The sequence below is a fragment of the Aethalodelphis obliquidens genome, unplaced genomic scaffold (assembly GCF_003676395.1).
Source record: "Aethalodelphis obliquidens isolate GAN/ISIS:26980383/991018 unplaced genomic scaffold, ASM367639v1 scaffold63, whole genome shotgun sequence".
In the NCBI taxonomy this organism is placed as follows: domain Eukaryota; kingdom Metazoa; phylum Chordata; class Mammalia; order Artiodactyla; family Delphinidae; genus Aethalodelphis; species Aethalodelphis obliquidens.
Window position 1 is genome coordinate 2,746,870 of NW_020838007.1, and position 23,064 is coordinate 2,769,933.

The 23,064-nt window shown below is 50.4% G+C and overlaps 2 protein-coding genes across 19 annotated transcripts in view; one reads left to right on the forward strand and one right to left on the reverse strand.

Annotated features, from left to right (window-relative positions):
* The window catches only part of MIMS1 (mitochondrial inner membrane scaffold 1), a 58,690-nt gene extending 47,597 nt beyond the window's left edge, over positions 1 to 11,093 (forward strand). For 11 of the 18 annotated variants that reach the window (XM_027088402.1, XM_027088399.1, XM_027088404.1 and 8 more), the window contains 3 exons: positions 452 to 653; positions 1,255 to 2,100; positions 4,982 to 5,673. The gene's annotated coding sequence lies outside the window, so the exon portion shown is untranslated. Of the gene's footprint in view, positions 1 to 451; positions 654 to 1,254; positions 2,101 to 4,981; positions 5,674 to 10,349 lie in introns of those variants that run through there. The other 7 variants (XM_027088412.1, XM_027088411.1, XM_027088414.1 and 4 more) reach the window with 7 other exon arrangements.
* Positions 1,169 to 23,064, reverse strand: part of LDLRAD4 (low density lipoprotein receptor class A domain containing 4) — a 311,621-nt gene continuing 289,725 nt past the window's right edge. The window contains 4 exon segments of the mRNA XM_027088398.1: positions 1,169 to 2,173; positions 2,175 to 2,642; positions 3,722 to 3,772; positions 16,558 to 16,709. Of these exon segments, the coding sequence (XP_026944199.1) occupies positions 2,114 to 2,173; positions 2,175 to 2,642; positions 3,722 to 3,772; positions 16,558 to 16,709 (731 nt within the window). The 3' untranslated portion in view covers positions 1,169 to 2,113.

Consider the following 23,064-nt stretch of genomic DNA (forward strand, 5'->3'; position numbering starts at 1 on the left):
CTGCAAAATGTTCAGGTGCTTGCAAAGTGACTAAGGAATTTATAAGTTTCTAAGCATAACTCACCATTTTGAGCTAGAACTACTGGGTGTGTTCACCCACTCTACCAGAAGTGCAGGTGAGGTTTGGAATGATGACACCATCAGCCAACCTCCTCATTCTGCACCTAAGGGGAACGCCTGACCGATAATCTGCCCGAAGATGGGGAGGACAGGCAGTTTCCCACCTTCACCAGCAACACAAGGGGAAACCTCACGCCACGCAGAGTCCCAGCCTCCTTTAAGCACAGGCTTGAGGTCGAGGCCATCTGATACGGTGGGTGGGTGGGTGTCCTCTGGTCAGGCCCCCAGGACTCTGCCCGTCCCAGAGCTCCTGCCATGGCCCTCAGCGTGCACACTGCTCAACAGGGTCTGAAGCATGAGTGACAATTGTTGACCACCATTTTCTTTTAAGAGATTGACTACTTGTGTGGATGTTACTGTGTGAAATGGATGAAGATTCCAGTTCTCCAAACAAAACACAGGGACCTACCAACCAAGAGGAGCCTTGGAAAGGAGCAGCAGAAAGCAGTTTGAGAGCTTTCTGCCAGCAGCACGAGGGCACCTCACCGGGCAGCCACCTCCGAGACCACAACAGCAGACACCCGGAACTGCAGGTCAGGGTCCCAAGTCATCCCTCCAGCCCTCGGTCCCTGTGAGAGCAGGCAGGGGCTGCACAGAAGCACCCCACCCGGGTGCAGCAAAGGCAGATGCTTCTGTGAAGGAAGTTACTTTAGGTGAGAATGAATGTTACAATAATTAAGGTTAGTTTTCTAGTTGATTTTAGCTGCAAGTTGTGCTTTTTACCCTGTGCTCTGAGTTGCTCCCCGCCCAGTTCTGGCCTCCACTGCAGAGGCTTAGTGACCCCTGGGAGCGCATCTGGTTCTGAGCACTGCATTCCTCCCGGGTGCTGGTTCGCATACTTGGCCACATGGGTCCCTTCCTCAGTCCCAGGGGCTTCTACACAGTATCTGCAGCCAGTGTCACACACATAACAGGGCGGTGGGCTGCACAGAAGCGACTGCTGAGTCTTGTTGACCAGCCATCCAGGCCTGAACTCCACTATCCAGGCAAGGAGAGACCGCAGGAACACACTGAAGTCATGTGTTTCAACAGTATAAAAATAGCCACCTTGCATTTTAAACAATTTATTGCATAAAATAGTGTATTATCTGAGTATATTTCATGCTACAGTGAAAAAAATCTAAATTACCACAGAAACTGCACTGCTGGAGGGCCAGGGCAGCACTGCGTGGTGTGTAAATGCAGGTGTAAAACACGCAGCCTGAGGCTGGAGGGACTCAACACACCAGGGATGCAGGAAGTTTCCTCTGCTCCATCCAGTCTCCAGGTGCCTCAGTGACGCATTCACTGCTGTGTGGTGACTTTCTTGGTGAATGTAAGTAAGTGGTGTACGTTAGGCTACCTCCCCTGACACCCTTTCCTGCATGATTATGGGGGAGATGATTATGGGGCCTAATTTTAATCCACAGGTGAAAAGACAACATACAGAACTTCGAGTAAAGCTTCCTCATTATCTTAAACATGAAGATAGTGCAACTTTTAAAACACAGCATCACAACACTGATTAACCCCTTGCATTCATCTGACTTCTCCACTTTATACCTTGGCACACAAAACAGGAATTTAGAATCATATTTTTAAAATAAAAAAGTTCCACAGTTTAGGGGTGGGAAGCAAACTGGCGATTCTTCCCCATAATGTATAACAACATTTTCCTCTGTATTCAGTTAATTGTAAAACAGGCCATTCTGGCCTCTTCCCCTGCTGCGTCTGCTTTCATAGTCAAGTCAGATGCCTCTGTGGGTTTTATTTCATAATGTCTTCAAAGCACCCCTTTGTGTTCTCATGCCCACCCTTTGCCAAAACCTGCCCTTTCCTATCACTGCCCCAGATGAACACCGTTTGCGGCCAGACTGGAGGAGGTTTGTACTATTTCAGCCTGCGTGCGGCTCCTGTGGAAGGAATCATTGTTTTACTGAACTTGCTGTGCTGGGGACGGAGGAGCAGTGCCACCGCCTCCCTCCTCCTTTCTTAAGTCAGGTATGCACGCAGGTCAGATGAGGTTCCCGGGCTTCCTGTCCTTGCCCTGAACGGGCAGCTTGGTGCCCCCCAGGGCCGTCCCGCTGGAGTGGCAGTCTGCTCCCCCTGTGCGTGCTGTGCTGGGGGTGGAAGAGAGTGGCACCCAGGCAGTGGCCCATCACCTCGCTGTAGGCCGGGGGTGGCCCCTCCATCCTCCTGTTACTGCTGCAGGTGCTGGCACTTATGCCTGAATTGCTGCTGGGTGGGCGTGGGCCCCCGCTGTAGACGGACATGTCTATCAAATCGCTGTCAAATATGGTTCGGTTGGGTGGGGCCCTCACAGACTCTCGGTTGAGTTCCATCTGCTGTTCGGGGTCCCGGAGCTGCAGGGTGCAGGGCCCCTGGTAAGGAGGCGGCTCCTCCCCGTCCGACAGGGAGATGGTGGGGGGAAGGTCGATCTCGTGCTGCACGTAGGGGTAGGTGGGCTGGAAGCGGCTGAACCGATCCCTCTGGAGAAAGGTTGGGGCAGTCCCCCCATTCCTGGACCGCGGTGCGTACATGATCTGCAGGGAAGAGAGCAACACCTGGGAGATGTTCTTGGCACAGTGATGACCACGGACGTGATGGCAGCAAGGAAATTCACGTCTGTTCTCACCCATCTGAAAACTTTTCCCCCCAAAACACATGTAAAGGCTATTCCAGAAAAACAGGTTTTTCGTTCCTAATGACTTTACAGCACTCACCTTGCCAAACCCAGGACGGTTCAGCAACGGATAATTGTGGTTACCTGAAAATGTAGGTTTAATGGAGTTATTGTGTACATTTCCCACTGGTCAAGGAGAACACAGGAGCCCCCCCACCCCCACCCCGGCCTGCCCACCATGTGACCTTCTCTGGGCCCCACTCCTGTGATTCAGAGGAGTATAGAGGGTGAAGAATTTTCATTGTAAATGTAAGTTGTAACTTCACAGGATGGTACTTGGAGCAGGTACAAGACATTGGGTCAATTTATGAGTTATTTATAGGAGCTGTTGCCCTATCAATTACTTAAAAATATGAAACAAGTGACTTTCTGGATAAAAGTTTCCTGTAGTTATTTTTAGCAACTGACATGAAAACTATTTTATATTCCAAAGTAAGTATAATTATACTTTTTCCCCCCAAAAGAATCCAGGTACTCTCTTGCATAGCTTCTCATCTATTCCACCATCTCACTTTCTTCTAGAGGAAGGACATATGTATATAAAGATATACATCCATCTGTCAACTTCTCTCACACCATGTTTTTAACTTAAAGGCAAAAAATGTTATTTTTACAATCATACTATTAAACTGGGAGATGGGGTGAATCAAGCGGTGATGTTTATAAGCTACACCGACAGCCACCACCTCATTATCAGCAGCCTAAGGCATCAAGTGAAGATCCTGGATTCTCGACCTGTTTTCTGGAAGGAGCTCTGGCCAGGCACAAAGAATCCTTGGGAGAGTCTAGGGAAGACCCCTCCCGCACGTCTTAAACCAAGTTACAGGCACAGGCCTTGATCTTCATCTGTGCTGACATGTTCAACCCTTCCACCAATTTTGTTCATCCCCCTCTATGCATCTCCTGCCACCCACACCCCACCTGTGTCCAACCCCTTACCTCTGAGGTGGGCCGAGGTCCAGATCTGTCTGAAGGCCACAGGCGCCCTTCCTGGTTGGGGGGTGGGGGACATCACAGGAAGATCATTAGTTTCATGCAGCAGCACCCAAAGCCAAGGGATCACACTCAGCTGAGCGCAGGCTGTTTAACACCCGGAACCACAAAGCCCCAGCCTTTTGTTACCTGCACCCCCAGAGGAGTCGTGGCCACAGGAAAGTCAAACAGTTTGGGTCTCCCCACAGTAGCCTTGAATGGTGTGCCCATCTACACCGCTGGCTTTCAGACTGAGTTTCCCAAACCTAAGAGCCCTCTGTGCATCTTCTTATGAATTGATTCCTCAGTACAAATGCTCACGAGGAGTGTGGAACCTGACATCTAGTTGCTTAGTAATCTTTCAAAAATGTTTGGCCAGGGACTTTGCTGGCGGTGCAGTGGTTAAGACTCCATGCTCCCATTGCAGGGGGCCTGGGTTCAATGCCTGGTCAGGGAACTAGATCCCACACGCTTGCCACAGCTAAGAGTTCGCATGCCACAGCTAAGGAGCTGACGAGCCACAACTAAGGCCCAGCGCAACCAAAAAAAAAAAGCCAGACCAGCAAGGTGATGAGCAAACAGTAGGCATGATTAAGGATCACTTCTAACACCATAAACTTGTCTACAGAGCATTTCAGTGTGGTATCCCTTTTGAACCCCAATTGTAGGCTATAGCAGGGTCTGCGGGGCTTTTGTGACTACTAAGAGAAGAACGGGGTGGTGGGTAGAGAAGTGCCTGTATTTTTGGATTCCCAGGAATGTGCACATACGACCTCCTGCCATCATGGCCTTCTGTGACCTGAAAGTGCCCACCGGTGGACTTGGGAGGTCAAACAGCCCCAGGTCTTAAGAAGAGAAAGCGACCTCCCCTGCTCCTTGCAGGCAGGCATCCACCACGGCCCCCCTCGCCGTGAGCAGGTGGCATCCCTAGATCTGACTATACAACTATGTAACGGCAACAGAGTGGCTCTAACCAGGTGTCCGAGCCCTAGGCAGTGCTCCTTTGCGTCAAGGGCGATGTCACTCCCGCGTTGAGAACAGCACAGAGCATCCTCCACTGTTCCTAAGAATTCCACCCTTGGCAACAGCAGATTAAAGCACAGGGCGCAGCCTGACAACCAGATATCACAGCACCAAATAAAGCGGGCAGGAAGGGATCCAGAAGACGGGTAGTAGCACGTTTTCTGAAAACGGCAATAACTATTCTCAATGGCTTTATTTTCCTAGAAATTAGCAAAACTGGAAAAGTGCCTAAAAGAGATCCACACCAAGCCTTGCACAGGTGGAATGTTGTGGTTCTGCAGGGACCCCCTCCTCTTCAGGGGCCATCGTCACGGGACGGGTCTGCACCACCACAGCCTCCGCAGGGCACGCACCGGCTCCTCGGCCGCCGCCCCTACTGCTCACTCAGCTGCTCGCTGGCGGCTGCCTTGAGCTCAGGCTTCGCAGGGGAGGCCGTGAGGTTGGCCTCTTCTGGTGCACCAGAAACAGCCCGGCGAGACCAGGGCCCAGCCACCCCACCACCCTTCGCAGGAAGCCGGGTCCTCTGACCACGACGGAATAAGCTGGGAAATAAGATAGCAGCTCACAGAGTTTTGAGCAACAGGAACAAAATCTTGCTAGTATCGCTATTGTGGGCCCATACACACTGCGTCTTTCGTAGCTGTTTGCTTGTGAGAACTGTTCCCTCATGCCGCATTGCGTCCACAGAGCACCTCCGGCGCCCTTGCGTTCCTGGTGGCCCTGAAGACACCCCTGTGGGTGCCCCGGGGAGCATGGCCACCAAGATCCAGGCCCACGAAAGCCTTGGGCCACCCTGAGGGGCTCTAGTGAATCTGCATCTTCTGAAAAAGGGACACAGGACAACTCCGGATCTCACAGGCTTGAAGATGTGCATTTTCAGGTTCCTTTACCCTCAAGGAATCTGCATTGTATTTTCCCCCTTCTGAATGGTAAACAGCCACGTGGCCAGAAAATTTTCCCATAAGTTGAATCTGCCTGACACTAAAACGTCTGCATTAAAGATAAAAAAATCACGTGCTCTTCCAAGTGCTTGTCTTTATGATCCCAACGATCCAGATGTGTCGTCTGCAGACCTGGAACACAATGACTGGAGTTTTTCCTTTTAAATCTGTTTGGCACTTTCTGTGGGCTGGGTGGTGAGTGGAAAATCAAAATTGTCTTTTCTAAAGTTGTGGTAAATTATACATAACATTTACTATTTTAATCATTTGAAAGCATACAGTTCTGTGGCATTAAGTATATCCTCATTGCCATGCACCCATCACCCCCATCCATCTCCAGAATTTGTCTTCCCAAACTGAAAACGCTGTACTCACTGAACACTAACACCCCATTACTTCCTCCCCTCATCCCCTGGTGACCACCATTCTACCTTCTGTCTCTATGAATCTGACTATTCTAGGAACCTTGTCTAAGTGGAATCATAACAATACTGTCCTTATTTCACTGAGCATAATGTCTTTAAGATTCATCCATGTTGCAGCCTGTGTCAGCATCTCATTCCTTTTTAAGGCTAATATACTCCATTTCAGGTACATACCATATTTTGTTATTCATAGATATCCTGGTGGTTTCCCCTTTTTGGCTGTCATGAATAATGCTGCTATGAACAGGGGTGTATAAATATCTCTTTGAATCTCTGCTTTTCATTCGAGGATGCACCGAGAAGTAGAATTTCTGGATCATACGGTAATTCTATGTTTAATTTGGGGTTGGGGGAACCACTACTGTTTTCCATAGCAGTGGTACCATTTCGGTTCTAATTTCATCACATCCTTGCCAACACTGGTTATTTTCTGGTTTTTTGCTAATAGTCACTCCAGTGGGTGTGATGTGGCATCTATGGTTTTTTTAAAAAATTAATTTTTGGCTGAGTTGGGTCTTTGTTGCTAAGCGCGGGCTTTCTCTAGTTGTGGCGGGCGGGGGCTACTCTTCGTTGCGGTTTGCGGGCTTCTCACTGTGGTGGCTTCTCTTGTTGCGGAGCATGGGCTCTAAGCACGTGGGCTTCAGTAGTTGTGGCTCACGGGCTCCAGAGTGCAGGCTGAGTAGTTGTGGTGGACGGGCTTAGTTGCTCCACGGCATGTGGGATCTTCCCGGCCCAGGGCTCGAACCCGTGTCCCCTGCATTGGCAGGTGGATTCTTAACCACAGTGCCACCAGGGAAGCCCCTCTCACTATGGTTTTGATTTGTGTATGATTAGTGTATTAAGTCAGGGTTCTCCAGAGAAACAGAACCAATAGGAGATTGATTGATTATAGGAATTGGCTGCGTGTTTCTGGAGGCAGAGAAGTCCCACAATCTGCTCTGCGCAAGATGGAGACCCAGAAAAGCCAGTGGTATAATTCAGTCCAAATACGAAGGGCTGAGAACTGTGGGGGGGTGTCCACTGGTATGTCTTGGACTCTGAAGACCCAAAAACCAGGAGCTCTGATGTCCAAAGGCAGGAGAAAATCGACATCCCAGCTCAAGAAAAGAGAGAAAGAAAGAACTTGCCCTTCCTCCATTTTTTTTTTTTTTTTTTTTTACTCAGGCCCTCAAGGGGTTGGATCATGCTCACCCACATTGGTGAGGGCAGATTTTCTTCACTCCGTCTACTGAGTCAAATGGTAATCTCTTCCGGAATTACTCCCATAGACACATTGCTTAGCTCAGTCAAGTTGACACATAAAATTAACCATCACAATTAGTGATCTGAGCTCTTTTCATGTGCTTATTGGCCATCTGTATATCTTCCTTGGAGAAATACCTACTCAGGTCCTTTGCCTATTTTAAAATTAGGTTCACTTATTTTGTTGCTGAGTTGTAAATGTTCTTTCTATTTTTTGGATATTAATCCCTTATCAGATACCTGATTTGCAAATATTTTCTCCCATTCTATGAGTTGCCTTTTCACTCTCTTGATAGTGTCCTTTGACAAGTTTAAGTTTTTAATTTTTGAAGTCCAGTTTACCTATTTTTTTCTTTGGTTGCTTGTGCTTTTAGTGTCAGATCCAAGATATCATTGCCAAATCCAATGTCATGAATCTTTTGCCCTATTGTTTAAGAGTTTAATAGTTTTAGTTCTTACATTTAGGTTTTGATACATTTTGAATTAATTTTTTGTATATTGTAGCAGATAAGGGTTCAATGTCATCATTTTGTAGTGAATATCCAGTTTTCCCAACACCATTTTTTAAAAGATTGTCCTTTTTCCTTGAATGGTCTTGGCACCCTTGTTGAAAATCATTTGACCATACATCGGAGAGTTTATTTCTGGGCTCTCTATTCTATCCTGTTGGTCTAAATGTTTGTCTTTATGCCGGCACCACACTGTTTTGTTATTGTAGCGTTGTAGTAAATTTTGAAATCAAGACGTGTGAAACATCCAACTTTGTTATTCTTTTTCAATATTATTTTGGCTGTAGGTGGGGATGGGGGTTCCTTGTGATAGCACATGAATTTTAGGATGGGCTTTTCTATTTCTGCAGAAAAACATCATTGGGATTTTGACAGGGATTACACTGATTTTGTAGATTGCTTTGGGTAGTACTGACATCTTAACAGGATCAAGTCTTCAGGTCCATGAACACAAGATGTCTTCCATTTATTTGTGTCTAATTTCTTTCAGCAACGCTGTATAGTTGTCAGTGTACAAACCCTTCATATCCTTGGTTAAGTTTACTCCTGAGTATTTTATTCTATTTGATACTATTATAAATTGAACTGTTTTCTTAATTTCTTTTTGGATTGATCATTGTAAGTGTAAAGAAATGCAACTGATTTTAGGGGGCTGACTTTGTGTCCTGCAACTTTGCTGAATTTATTAGTTCTAGTGGAGCTTTTTGTGTGTTTATTAGTTAATTGGAATGTTTAGGATTTTCTACACATAAGATCATGTCATCTACAAAGGGAGATAATTTTACTTTTTTTCTTTTCTAACTGAATACCTTTTCTTGCCTTGTTGCTCTAGCTAAAACTTATAATAAATACTATGTTAGACAGAAGTGGTGAAAGCATGCCTGCATCCTTGCCTTTTTCCTGATCTGAGAGGGAAAGCTTTCAGTCTTTCACCATTGAGTATGATGTTCGCTGTGGGCTTTTCATAGATGACCTTTATTATGTTGAGGTAGTTTCTTTTTATCTTAGTTTGTTGAATGTTTTTATTATGAAAGCGTGTTGAATTCTGTCAGATACTTTGTCAGATACTATCAGATACTCTGATACTGTCAGAGATGATCATGTAGTTTTTTTCCTTTCATTCTGTTAATGAGGTGCATTACATTGATTGATTTCATAATGTGGAACCATCCTTGTATTCCAGGAATAAACCCCACTTGGTCATGGTGTATAATCCTTTTATTATGCTGCTGAATTCAGTTTACTAGTATTTTGTTGAGGATTTTTGCATCAGTATTCATATGGGATATTGGTCTTTGGTTTTTCTTTTCCTGTTGTGTCTTTGTCTGGGGCTTTGGTATTGGAGTAATGCTGGCCTCATAAAATGAGTTAGAAGGTGTTCCATCCTTTTCAATTTTGGGGAAAAATCTGAAAAGGACTGGTGTCAGTTCTTTAAATGTTTTGTAGAATTCACCAGTGAAGCCATCTTGTCTAGGAATTTTCTTTGTTGGGAGGTTTTTGATTATTGATTCAATCTCCTTACTAGTTACAGATCTATTCATATTTTCTATTTCTTCATGAGTTGGTCTTAGTAGTGTGTGTTTCTAGGAATCTTTCCATTTCATCTGGGTTATTCAATTTTTGATATACAATTGCTCATAGTACTCTTATAATCTTTATTTCTGTATCTCTTAGATCTTTTTCCACCCAAAGGATACAATGCTTAGAGCGTTGAAAGAGAGTCATCTGTGACCATGACTCACGGGCTTCTGCTGTGAGCTGCGGCTGAAGCCTGCTTGCTGCCTTGGGTCCTTGGGCACCACATGTGAGAGCACCCCATGCTCTGAACTTTCTTGGTTTAGCTCTCAGCTGCTAAACTCTCCTTTCCACACACAAAGGACCGCAGGGATCATCAGATTTGGGGAGTGGAAAGACCCAATATAGTGTTTTTCAAACTGTGAGCTGCAGCCTCTTAGAGAGCTGGAAAATCAATTTAGGTGGGTCACAGCCAGCATTCCAGAGATAAAACAGACAGAAAACATCTTGAGTACATTTTAAGTACTGTTTGGTGAAAGTTCTGCCTCAGTTGCATGTGAATATTGTGGATCGTGATGTAAAATGTGTTTCCTACACATTTGGTCAGAGGGGTCAGAAACAATCTGAAAGGTCTCTGATCTAAGCCAGTTCTCCCTCATTTTGGATGGGAGGAAACTGAAGCCCAAGGAGGGTGTACGACTCACTGGAGGTGACATGGTCAGTTTGTGTAAAGCAAGGCCATTGCTGGATATTCTGGCTTCTACCCAAGGGTTCCTCCCAGTGAATGAACATATCATATGGCCTCAAATACTTGAAAATCGATTTTACTCCCTTTCCCAGGGTGAATTTCAAAGCATAGGTAAAAATGATGTTTGGATATTCAGCAACATCTTTGCCTTCTGATAAAATCACTTTTCTCTTGTTTGTTCCCTTTTCCCAGGCAACCTCTCCACCATCCAGATGCTTTAGTAGTTCTCACTTTTCCACCCTTGACAGCAGTAACAGCTTAGATGCCAATGACTCTTCTCTCCAGCATTTCCCCTTTATCCTCCTTGGGATTCCATCATCAGACTTCTCAAGACTATTTCCCTCCCAACTCTACTCAATCTAGGGCACGTCCCTTAAGAGAAAGACAAATCAAGAAGGAAGTTCTGCTGGGAAGAAAAGAAAGGGAATCCTTTATATTTCCACAACAATCAATAGCTCAGGGAGGCCCACAGGCCCCTAAGAGCAAGCAGAAAAGGAGGAATGTGATGCCTCCGGGGGTTGGTGGTGGGGGAGAGCGAGCAATCAGGCTTCAAGAGAAAGCAGCCTGGAATCAGAAAGCTCAGGGCGACGTGGAACCACACACTGTGAGCCTCCTTTCACGCGTGAGGGGCACAAGCCAAGTGCCTTCCCCGCGGTCTCGGAGTTGGTAGGGGAGTAACAGAGCCGGATCCCAGCTACCTCCCATGCAGTCTCTGACGGCCCTGTACACCTCCCCAGCAAGGGTCTCTCAGAATTAGGGTAATTTAGAGAGCCATTTTTTCCCCCCCAGAACAAACCACACCAGTTTTTAAGGACTAAGTAAAAACAAAACAAACTTTACCATTAGATTATTAATGCTAATGCCTATTTAGAAGGTTACTAAAAATTGTTTATGAAATTTTTTATCAATTTTATTAAAAAATCTGATTTTAGCATACCTTTGTCACAATACCAGCTGTGTTCAAATGCGTTACCTTGGGAGTCTACAGATTACAGATGCTCAGAATGTTATTGAAACTGTCTTCAGCATCAGTTTATGTGAGCATAGTGTGTCTTTTAATTGCAAAAGTAATGCATGAACACATCCTCATCACAAGAGCCTTAACAACACAGACCAGGCCCTCTGTCCACCTCCCCCTTCTTGGGTCCTTCCTGGCCTTTCTCTGCACCATCAGCTTGCAGCGTAAACAACATCAGCCTTACTAATGGTCACACTTGACTTTGCACCAAAATTGTATCAGTAACTTGATGAGCTACATCTAAATGGATTTTGGCTGGTACCAAAAATCAAACCCAGCGTCAGAGAACAAAGTAAAAAAAGGAAGGCTTGCCAACATTGAGAATTTTTTTAAAATGTCTCTTGAAAATTTTACTAAAAATGACCTGTAAGCTTTGAAGGTAATTTAAAAACTTCTGAGCACCATCAACAGCAGAAGGATGATCTAAGTTACTAGCTTTAAAGATCTTGGAGATTCTGCTGTGTAACAGCTATGGCCCAGGATCCTTATCCAATTTTCGCCAGCAACTTGGCCTCCTTTCTCTTACTTGAAGGAGACATTCTCATTTCAAGCTGTTAAAATTGTTTATCTTCTAATGCTTCAAGGGTAAAACCTTTTAAATGGCCAGTCTGCAAACGCCCCGCTCCTGCTGAGACAAACAGGAGGTAGACAGTAGGATCCCATGCTTGATGCTTAAAGGAGGCCTGACCTGCTGCCCGTGGCCTCTGGACACTTGGAAATGCTCATGAAACAAGGTGGGCAGCAACCCCCCCAGTCTCACAGTGCAGCAAGAATCCACCTGCTCGCAGGGAGCCTGCGCCCTGGACCAGCCGATGCTACACTCAGACTGTCACAGACTCGCCTGCTCCACCTGCATTATCAGGCAGGCCCTCAGCTCATTTTTTGCGCCTTCCTGAAAATGGTTCCTTCCTATCGTTTTAGAAATGCTTTCCTAACACAGGCTGAAGTAGGTAGAAATGAGACTAGGCAGGTGCGCAGTTGCCGGGCTGTCAGCCACAGTGGGAGTGAGCTGTGTGGGGCCCCAGGACACACCTGCACGGAACTGCCGGCCCTGGTTCGCAAGGCGTCCGGGCCAGTGGAGAGGAGCCCAGACCCCGTCAGAGAGGAGGGCCCTGCTCCGAGCGCGGGACTGGTCAGCAGGCCCGGGACACACCGTCCTGTGACCCAGACTCACCTCACCTGGCCGAACCACTCATCTCATAGGAATGATCTTTACTTCCACAAAGAAGTTTCCCCATTTTTCGGAAGCCAGTGGCCCCCTTGGTCCATCTGTTTTCACCTTTGTGGTAGAGGCATGAATGCAGAAGAATGTTTGCTCCAAAAACAATCACCTCTGTGCAAACCGGCCCACCTCTGAGGCCCGTGCAGGGGCTGGGACCACAGCGGAAGGTGAGCACAGGCTGCTTGGCAGCCCTGGCCTGGGGGAGCCAAGCAGGACTACAGGCCAGTGTGGCTGATATGCTCACTTTTCAAGGAAAGATGTAAATTTCTATTTTTACATGAAATCTCCCAGTTTTTTCAAGTTGGATCAAGTTTTGTCAAAACACCCTGCGGGGGGAACCACACACACACTGGCCACACCCTCGCCCAGGTCTGGCCATCTGCAGGGAGGGTCTTTGGGCCTGGACTTCCCCCACACCTGAGTTTCTGCACCACAGACCCGTCCCTCCCCGCGGGGCTGGTGCACCCACTGCCCGCCAGGCGCTGCTCTGGCTCCAGGGAGGCCGGGCACCGGGCACCACACTTTTACAATTGATTTAATTCCGGTAGCATTTGGTCATGAAGAAAAATGCCTGATGTGACTCCTTTTGTTGATTTTTAAAATTGAAATTGCTGCTTTTATAGGTCAAAATGGCTGAACACCCACAATTTTATATGATTCAAACTAAGTAAAACGTTCCCATCCTTCTGCTGTTCCTAGTAGATGGGCGGCCACCTCCGCCTTGCCTGCTGTCCAGGCAGGTTGGTGGGCCCTGCGGGGTGGCCTACAGGCAAGGCTGTCAGAAAAGGCCATGCGGGCCTCCCCTGGCTCGGGAAAGAAAGGCTCCAGCGACGTGTGTGAACATCTCTCAGGGCTGTGTCTGGAATATTTATGCCCTTTTATTGTTTTCCTATTACTTGGTGGTCTAAGATGATGAAAAGAAACCTAGACAGTCTCAAAGTGCCGAACTCACATAAGCCAGGCTCTAAACACTAAGGCAAGGCTCCCTCAGAAAGAACACGTACGGCTTTTTATCACAAACCCACTCACTGCTGCTGCCACTATTTAAGCATTTACTTTTGTCGTAACTTAACTGAAGCGGATCACTCTTTTTCATTTTCATCCAGAAGTGGCTGCTTCCACCAAATTCAGGGCCGGTCCATCCCATCGCCCTGCTCCCCTGGAATGGCGTCTCAGGGACGCTGTGGTGATGCAGGCCGACTGGCCTTGGCCAACACAGACTCCATCCGTCCCTCCCTTGGCACAGAAGTGTGTCCGCCCACAGGCAATGGAGGTGGCAAGGGGCCACGTGAGGAAGGGGCTGTGACTGCACAAAGCAAACCCCCCGAATCAGAGCAAGCTGGGCCCAAAGGGGCAACTGGTCCAACCCACCTTTTTCCAGAGGACTCTCCCTGGGAACCAGGGAAAGCCCATTAGTGCAGAGAGGGAGTCATGTTTCCTCAACCACATCAGAACATCTACATGTTCAGCCTCTTTCTCAAGAACAAAGGCCAGGGACTTCCCTGGTGGTCCAGTGGTTAAGAATCCGCCTTCCAACACAGGGAACATGGGTTCGATCCCTGGACGGGGAACTAAGATCCCACATGCTGTGGGGCAACTAAGCCAGTGCGCCACAACTATAGAGCCCGCGTACTCTAGAGCCCACGTGTCACAACTAGAGAAGCCCGCGTGCCGCAACGAAGATCCCTGTGTGCTGCAACTGAGACCTGACACAGCCAAAAAAAAAAAAAAAAAAAAAATCCCAATTACTGTCCTATATTTTTCCATCTTGACTATCAAGTCTTCCATAGGAAATACATAAAAGTAACCTTAACCAATAGTGTTAAGCCAGATCACCTAGAAGCTGACAAATTAGATGCCCAGCCCTTCTCACAGCAGTTTAAAATAAACACACTTTTTACTGACATGGTCGTGGAGACCTCACACAGTTCTGGAACAAACGGGCCAAAAGGCCCCCAGAAGTGTGGGGGTCCCAGCAACGCACAGGCTCAGAGCCATGGATGCTCATCCACGGTGAGGCCGGCAGGGGGCACCCCACACCCACCAGCTGCCAAACAGCAGGCACAGCAGCTCCTGGTATGCTCTGACAGCAGACATGGAACCACCTTGACAACGGCGACCCCAGGCACCTCCAGCCTCGGCCACCTTCTCCCTAGGAGAGCACAAACCACACGAGGCCACGGACAGCCTGCCCCTCTAAGCCCCTCGGGAGGAGGCTGGTTGGATGCTGGGAGCGGGGCAGGGGGCCACCCAGAAGGGTACCTTGAAGCTGCTCCACCCCACACCCTTCTACGGTTTACGGCCTCCTGATGTACACCCCTCCCCACACACAAATGGCCCCTGGAGACCCCTTGGCCTCCCCTGAGATTGAGAAAATACCACCAAGCCAGGTGGGCGCTGCTGATGGGGAGAGGCTGGGGCTCGCTGCATCATTTCTTCCTTGTCTGGTGGGTGCCAGGCTTATATCCACTGATTGACAGTGAGCAAAGGAAGACAGAGCCCAGACCAAAACCGTCTGATGGGGCAGGTTCCCTGTGGACACCTCCCACCCCCACCGAGCTGTCAGCAAGGGCTCTCTTCACTCTGCTGACGCCCCTGAGCCTGCCATGAGATCCACGTGTATTAACAGCATCCCCGTCTCACGCTGAAGGGCCCCCGGGGAGGAGGGCAGGGCCGCCCCATAAGCTGAGGACGTTCAGAGCATCCCTGCAACACCGTCCCCAAGCTATGACAGCCAAAAACATCTCCCCGCATCGCCGAAGGTCCCCTGGACAGGAACAATGAGTATGAAAGAAAGGATCACACTGCTCTCCCAGAGCGTGATGAAGGGAAGCAGCATCTTTTAGAAATCGAGAGGGAGGAGGAGGTACTTAGGAGGCAAGAAGCCCAGCCCAGTGGGGGGCACGTTCCCAGGCAGTGACCCCCAGTGCTCCTGGGATCTGGATCTATGTCCCTGTCCAGGAGAGTGAGGCTTCTCCTCTGGACTAGACATGAAATGGAGGTCCGGCCTGCGCCTAAACTGTCTCTGGTCACCGTGTAAAAGTACATCATGAGTTTGTGAAACCTCGGTGAGCAGTATCCACACTCCCATTTTATCAGAAGGAAAACCCAAGCCTCGGGATACACCTGCCCTGCACGGGCCGGGCCGCACGGAGGAAACAGCAGGGAGGGGACGGCGGAGGATGAGGGGAAGCCAGAGGGAGAGAGCGTCTTCCTCAGGGCTGAGCTGCAGCCCCCAGCACCCATCTCGTCCCTGTGGGTCTGGGGGCGGCACACAGCAGCCTCACCCTTCCCCCCAGCTCTGCCCGCCATGGACACAGGACACTGGGCAAACCTCAGCTCTACCCATGGGGACAGCAGACCCGAAGGCTGGCCGAGCGATTCTGGCCCCAATGAAGTGTGAGGGGGTCACCCCAGGACAGCTGCCCCCACACTCAGGGCAGCCTCCCTAGGCCAGTCACCAGGCAGCCCTGGTCCCAACATGCTTGGGGATTCAGCCTCCTCCATCCACCACAGAAGCCAAGAATATATACTTGTTTAAAATCAGTGTCCCCAAGCTCTCACTGACAGCCACTGGAACCACAGACAGCAAAGCCAGCTTGGACCTGAACCTTCCATGGCCCCTGGGCTCCTGTGTTAGATCATAGAGCAGTTTAGCTGAATATCAGTGTTTTATTTCCCAGAAGAGGGTGGTGATTCAGGGCAGGAAGTAGCTAGGAATTTTTTTTTTTAAAAAACCAACCTGAAGAGCCTTGCTGTTCTGTGAGGCCCACACAACCTGCCCACCCTTGTGCCCCAGAGGGTCCAACCCCCTCCCTGTCCTGCCCCGCTGAGCCCCCGTCTCATGGGCGTAGGTGGGGATGCAGGATGCGTCGCTGACCCTGGGCCATGTCCCAGCATGGATGGAATTCACACGTATGACACTGAGGGAAGGAAGCCAGATGTGGAAGGGCAGGGACTGCACGGTCCATAGAGTTCAGAGCAGGAGAAATGAGTGTGCTGACTGCCGTCCAGGCAGTGGTAACTGTGTTGGGGGGTGGGGGTGGGGGACTGGCTTCACGGTCGGGCCCCCGGACTGGGCTTTCTGTGTGTGGGATTCACACGCTGAGCCCAGGGCCATCCTGCACCCAGGCTCCCGGCCCCGCTCAGCCCACACTTACCGGCTGCGGCCGGTCCTGCCTCCGGCCCTGCCCCGGGTGGTGGATAAAGGACCGGGTGGAGACTCTGTAGTGGTTCAGCAGGCAGACGACAACCACGACCATCACCGTGACCACCACCACCACGACGACCACCTGGGCGAACTCCAGCTCCGCTATGACGAAGAGGAGAGTGCGTCAGCCAGGCCCAGGGCCACCCTGCTCCCCAGACTCTCCTGGGACAGAAACGACTTCCCCCAGGCCTGCTGCCCGAGAGCCCCACTGTGTGGCTAGCAGATGATGGAGGGAGGCCCAGCTACACAGACAGACCTCATCTTTGCGGTTCTGTCCTGAGAAGGGCCTGGTCGAGCGTGTCCCACTGGCCCCATGGGACCTCCCGAAGGCCTGCTCTGTGATGGGCCGGCGTCACACAGGACACCAGGTCCAGCCCCGTGTGCACAGCATGGGCAGCCACCACACAGGGACCTTCCCCAGGGCAGGCAGCTCCTGGGTGCCATCTCCTGGGACACAAGAAGCTCTGGGGCCCCATCCCTGCCAGATCCCCCAACCCCCAGGGGGGTGGAAAGTATGATTCCCAAAGCACCTCCACGCAGGGGCCGTGTAGCACACTGGAGGGAAAACACGCTGACAAAGAGCCCCAGCTCCGCTCTGAGAAGGCCCCACCAGGGGAGGTGATTGAGGAGACGCATCCCCATGGTCTCCAGTCCTGTGGCACCACTGGGTTCTGACCACACCGTTACAGAAGCCTGTCTAAACCGCTACCACGTGCTCCCCACTGGGCACCTTCACGGGCAGTTCGAGGAGAGGGTGCCAGCCCTCGGCTTCTCAGGGGAAGTGGAGCCCAGGGCCAAGGTCAGTCCAGACTTCCCGCTCCTGCCGGGCCGAGTGCTGCCCTGTTCTCCCCACACTTGGAGCGGAGGTGGCTGTGCAGGGGGTGGGCACAGTGCAGGAAGGGCAAGAGGGGGACAGCCCTGTCTGCAGTGGTGCTGCCTAGGACGCACACACGTGTGGACACGGGCACACGAATGTGCACGCACGGCACACCCTCTTGCTGCAGCAGGGCTCAGGCCACCGGCCAGTGGGTACACTGCTCTCAAGTGCAGGCTCACACCTGCGCAATGCAGGCAGGGGCTGGGTGCCGCCCCACATCCACCCTGTTGGGGTAGAGGGAGGGTCTTCCTGGATCCCACTGTGTCCTGTCCTGTGGAGCCATCCTCCACCCCAGCCCTCCACCCCGCACACCTGATGGACAAAGACTGACAAACATGCCTGCTGGACCGGGCGGGAAGGCCAGTGGCCCCAGGCAGGGGAGGGCGTGCGCTGCAGAACAGATGATGAGTGTGAGGCCTGAGGACCCCACAGCCCCCCGTGGGGAGCAGCAGGGCCCAGGCGGGTGTGCTGGACACACCCCTGGCTGGAGGCTGAGCAGGTGCAGGAGGCAAAGCCCTAGCAGCAGGAGGGGCGGGGCCGCTGGGCCCACACGTTGGGCTCCCCACCATAGTTTTCTGCTCTGGACGCCCAGAGGCCTCGTGACTGATGGGCAGGAGATTGCGCTTGTACTTCCTCTGGGGAGGGAGCCCCCAGGGAGCCACCCAAGTACCTCCCAGGGACGATCAGAATCTTCAAGGTGGAGTCTCCTGGAAACTGAAATCACTCTCTGTCGGAGGGTCTAGGCTGGGACTTTGCAGCTGGAGTACAGATACCAGCGTGACCTCGTTTATCCTCATGTGCTATGGGGTGTGTGACACACCTGTGAGGGAGAAACACGTCTTCACAACCCCCTGCCTTTGCAGACAACTGTCCCGTGTCCAGGACACCCTGTGTCACAAGGTGCCCACGCATCTGGACCCCAAACCTCGTCATCGGCGACACAGGATGAGGCTGTGTGCGTAAGCGATGAGGGACCTGCCTCCATCACCTTGTGTTCCTGGCATCAGGCATGGGTGGGCCCAGCGTCATCATGAAGAGATGGACTGAGGACAGGCTCTGGAGCCCACTGCACAGGTGCCCACCTAGAGGACGGCTCCCGCAGGCAGGGGTGAGGCCCACCCTGGCTGCCAAGCACAAGGGGGCATCTCAGGAGATGAGTGGAGGGTGAGCCACCAACCCACGGACCCCTGCTCCAGGGACAAGCAGATAGGAAGCAGGCAGTCAAGGGCGACTAATGCAGCATGAAGACTAAACCCAAAATAATGCTTTGTTTTACCAACTTTTATTTTTATTTTGTGAATGAACAGCAGAGTATTCAAAACTTGCCTTTCAGGTTAAATCGTGCCCTGGAATTGACAAATGTTTCCTCTTCTTAAGAAAACTGCTTTGCTTTTTGGATGACGATTACGACGAGGGGCCCCGCACACATCTTTGCGTGTTAATTCTTCACTGGGAGGATGTCATTCTAGGTCATCTTTTCCTGAATATGGAAGGCTATGCAGATGACCATTTGCAGCAAAACAATCAAATTACATTTTCATAATTCTATGCACATTTGGGGGTATATATGTGTTTCATTTGAAAAGCATTTTTATTATAAAAATAATGAAGACTTCTTTAAAATTCAAAGAACATAGATGGAAATAGTGTATAATGTATAAGTTCCCCTGCACAGGCCAGCAGCTCTCACTGCGACCCCCGCACCCACGCTGTCCGGGGCACAATTCACCCGTTGTGTGTATCTGTGTGTTGCCTGTTGAATAAGGGCTTTCTTCTTTTTAATGAATGGAATCACTGTACAAATATATTGTTCTTTTTTCCACTCAATACATCACAGACACCTTTAAACAAGAAAATACGTGAACCAACATCATTCCCCTGTGGTGCTGCCAGTTCCTAAACACAGAACACTGGGACTTGCATTCTCCAAGCGATGGGTGTTAGGTGGTTGGGTTTTGTTTTTTTTTCTACCGTGACCAAAAGATTGTGTGTGACCCACATTTGTAAGCATCCCTATGAAAAAATTCCAAAGACTGATACAACCTTGTAAATGCTCCTCTTGTCAAGGAGAGGGCAGGGTGTCTCCTGCCTCATGGCCCCAGACCCTTGGTCCTTTCCACGTGTACTAATCTGATGGGCAAAAACACGTATCTTGTTTTAATTTGTATTTCCTTGGTTACTAGTGATTGTGATCTTTCCCTATGATTACTGGTAAATTTGTATTTTTCTTTTTCATAATATTAGTTTATATTAGTTTATTTGTAGTTTTCTCATTTATTTTATTTGTAAGCAGTCTTTACATATTATGGCTATAAATCTTTATCTGCTACACGTGTTGCAAATATTTTCTCCTGGTCTGTCACTTCTTTAAACTTTGGTGTGCGTTTCTCTGTAGATGATATAATTTTTTTTTATTTTTATGTCATCAAATATTGTCGCAATCTTTTTCCTTTATGGCTTCTAAGCTTCCCATTGATTAGGAAGGTCTTCTCTCCAGTATTCTAAAAATATTTTTCTTCTAAGATTTTTCTGTTCAGATCTTTACTTGCTCTGGATTTTATTTCTTCTGGTCTGAGACAGCATGTAGAACCCTTTATGTTGTCTGATAGGCATGAATCTTCTGATCTAATATCAAACTAAAAAGTTCAGCACAAACAAGGGTAAGACAGACTTCAGCTGTGGGAAACTGTATAGAAGCTCCCACCTTTCTTTCAAAGGGAACCACCTGCTCTCAGGCTGTGGTCGGCGTGCCCTGTGCCCTGGGCCCTGCTGCGTCCCTGCTGAGGCGCCAGCACCAGAAGTGTGCCCCCGCCCCCACGTGTCCAGACTGGCAGAGCTTCCTCCCCAGGCCCTCCCTCCTGCTCTGAGATCAGCCGCCCTCAAGGGCTTTGGTCCCAGGGCTGCTCTGTACCCCAACATGACCAATTACCCCAAAGAGCTCTGTGTGGATGACGTCTACCAGTCTTTACCGTATTTGAAATTAAAACTTGAAGATGTTAAATATTTATTCATTAAAAAATAAACTCACCACATGTTAACACATGTAACAAAATAACTTCCCGTTGCCACACTTTACACAGTGCTCACCTCTTTACTCCCAGTGGCCTCCCCTCTGCTTCACCCGCAGCGGCGGGACATGTGGCTGAGGTACAAGGAGGAGGTCCTACCTCACTGACCCCTGGGAGGGTCTTGGGGTTCCTGGGGGTCCTGTGGCCACAGTTGGAGGACGGGTGGTCCACACGGACTGATGACAGGCCCTTTAGTACAAATGCTAACGCCGGGACTCGAGATGTGCTCAGAGCAGCTCCTGGGAGCCCGGGCACAGGATGGCAGGAACCGGCCCCCAGGGTGCCACTAGCTGAGGCCGGCAGCCCTGGGTGACAGAAGCCCTTCACTTTGAACTCTGGGTGAACCAGCCCATGAAAACAGACTGCTTTTTCAAACGCTAACGACTGGAAAGTGCGAGGCTTTACTCTCTTTGGGGCCACACATACTCCCCCTCCCTCCCCCGCAAGAGTGGTCCAGAGTGAAAACTGGAGGAAACAGAGACGGTTCCTGGGGAGAAGCACGGTGTCATCCAGACCCAGGTCCTGTGCTACCAACAGCCCCTCCGAGCTTAGCAGGGGGTGTGTCGGCACCCCTGTCCTTCCACGGCCTCCTTCACTTTAAGCAGGAACATCCTACCAAAAACACCTCATAAAAGGCGAACTATGTAAAGACCACACATGGCAGGACATCTGAAGCTGGGATGGTAGGTGGGAAGGGGCTCAGAGACCCCCAAAGCCAGCTGCTACCCCCACATACATTCTGTAGTAACAGTGACAGATGAGTGACTCCTGTCCCCTCTTCCTTCACGATTCCTGAGCCCCCCTCCCCCTCCCGCCACCCCGCTGTGGAGACGGCTCAGAGGCACTCAGCCCCAAAGTGTTTACCAGCCCCCCAGATGTGGCTCTGTCGCCAACGGCCTGATTTTACACCTTCTCAAGAAAATAACTTCCACAGAACAAGTAGAAGAAGCTTCACATTAAAAAACAAAAACAAAGCCCTGCATTCCCCACTTTTGAATGCAAGAATCGGATGAAATTCAGCACACCTGTTCGTCACGGTGTCCGTCTCCAGATTTCTCACTTCTGGTCTCAACCACAGACGTTGCGGGGCTTCTGGGGCCCGAAGCCCAGCCACTCCCTGGACTGCAGTCAGGGCTCCCCGCGTCCTCTGAGACCACCGCCCTCCTCAGGAGCAGTTTCCCATGCGGGCGCACACACACCCCCGCCACCTCACACCGCATTCATTTCTCCCCAGTTTCCCCCCAGCCCGGGAGGCCCAGGGTGCCGGCTGTGCACAGCGCTGCAGAAGGTGCGGTGAGGCCTGTCACCTGCCCCCCGCTGAACTCCCAACAGGCCCTGAAGAGCTGCACCCATGGGACAGACTCGAGCTCACCACGGCTTCCCGAGAACCAAGGGGGCACCCAGCCCTGGGCCCAGGTGACACAGAAGTGTGGCAGGTGGGGCCCTGCTGCCTCTCCCGCCCTGTCCCCCCGCACCCCGGCCCCGCAGGATGTGGCGGGGGAGGGGATGTGCAATGGGGGTACACGGAAAGGAAGGGTGGGGAGGCCAGGGGAAGAAGAGAATGAATTCTGGAAGAACTATTAAAACAAGTATACAGGAACCTTAGCATTCTGAGAAAATAATAGGATCCCTCAGGGTTTCCAAATTTTCAAAATGGAGTCTGGACACAGCCCACTGGGCAGTTCTTGATTCCAACAACTACCGACATCAGCAGAAGGAAGCCAAAAAGCAGGCCATGAAGGGAAGACTTTTAGACCAAAGTCAAATGTTTACGCCCCCTGCTTTCCAGGGGCTGTAGGCTGATGATGCTGTAGTGATGAGTCACTGCCACCCAACCAGGGGTTTTACAGCATCGCGTCTCAAGTTCACAGGAAGACATCTCAGACCCTGATTTCATCTCTCACAGTGACAGGGACAAGGTGATGATGGCATCTCCCTATTTTTATGGAGACGTCTCCAAGAAACTCCAGGCTGCGCGGAGAATTCCAGCAGCAAGAGAAGCACATCGTCCAGGGAGAAGCTGGGCTGACTCTGCCAGAGGCACGAGTGTCTGAGCTATTTTTAAAGAACGCGGGGCCTGGCTCTGCTGCCTGAGGCTCCCAACACGACACTCGCTTCTGCTTTCGGGAGGGTGGACCCCCCATTCCACGAGGCCTGTCCCCCAATGAACGCATCATCCTCCACACACGCCCTCTTCTCAACAGTTAACTACTCTGAAGCCCCAGATGTATAGTTTATGCCCTTACAGCCCTGATAATGGGGCGGGGGGCAGGCGGACACCTCGGCCTCACTCAGAGGAGGCATCACACAAAACATGGTGACGTCACAAGGCCTGGGGTTGCTGTCCCCACCCCCCACGGCAGCACCCCCATCGCTCCCCCAAGTGCTGGAACCTACAGGGACGTGGAGACCCCAGGGCTACCCTCCAGGTGGCTTCTCCCAGGCCCCCGTGTCCACTGGGGCACAGGAACTGTGCCCTGTCCCCCTGGGCATGGGTGTGGTGATGACAGCC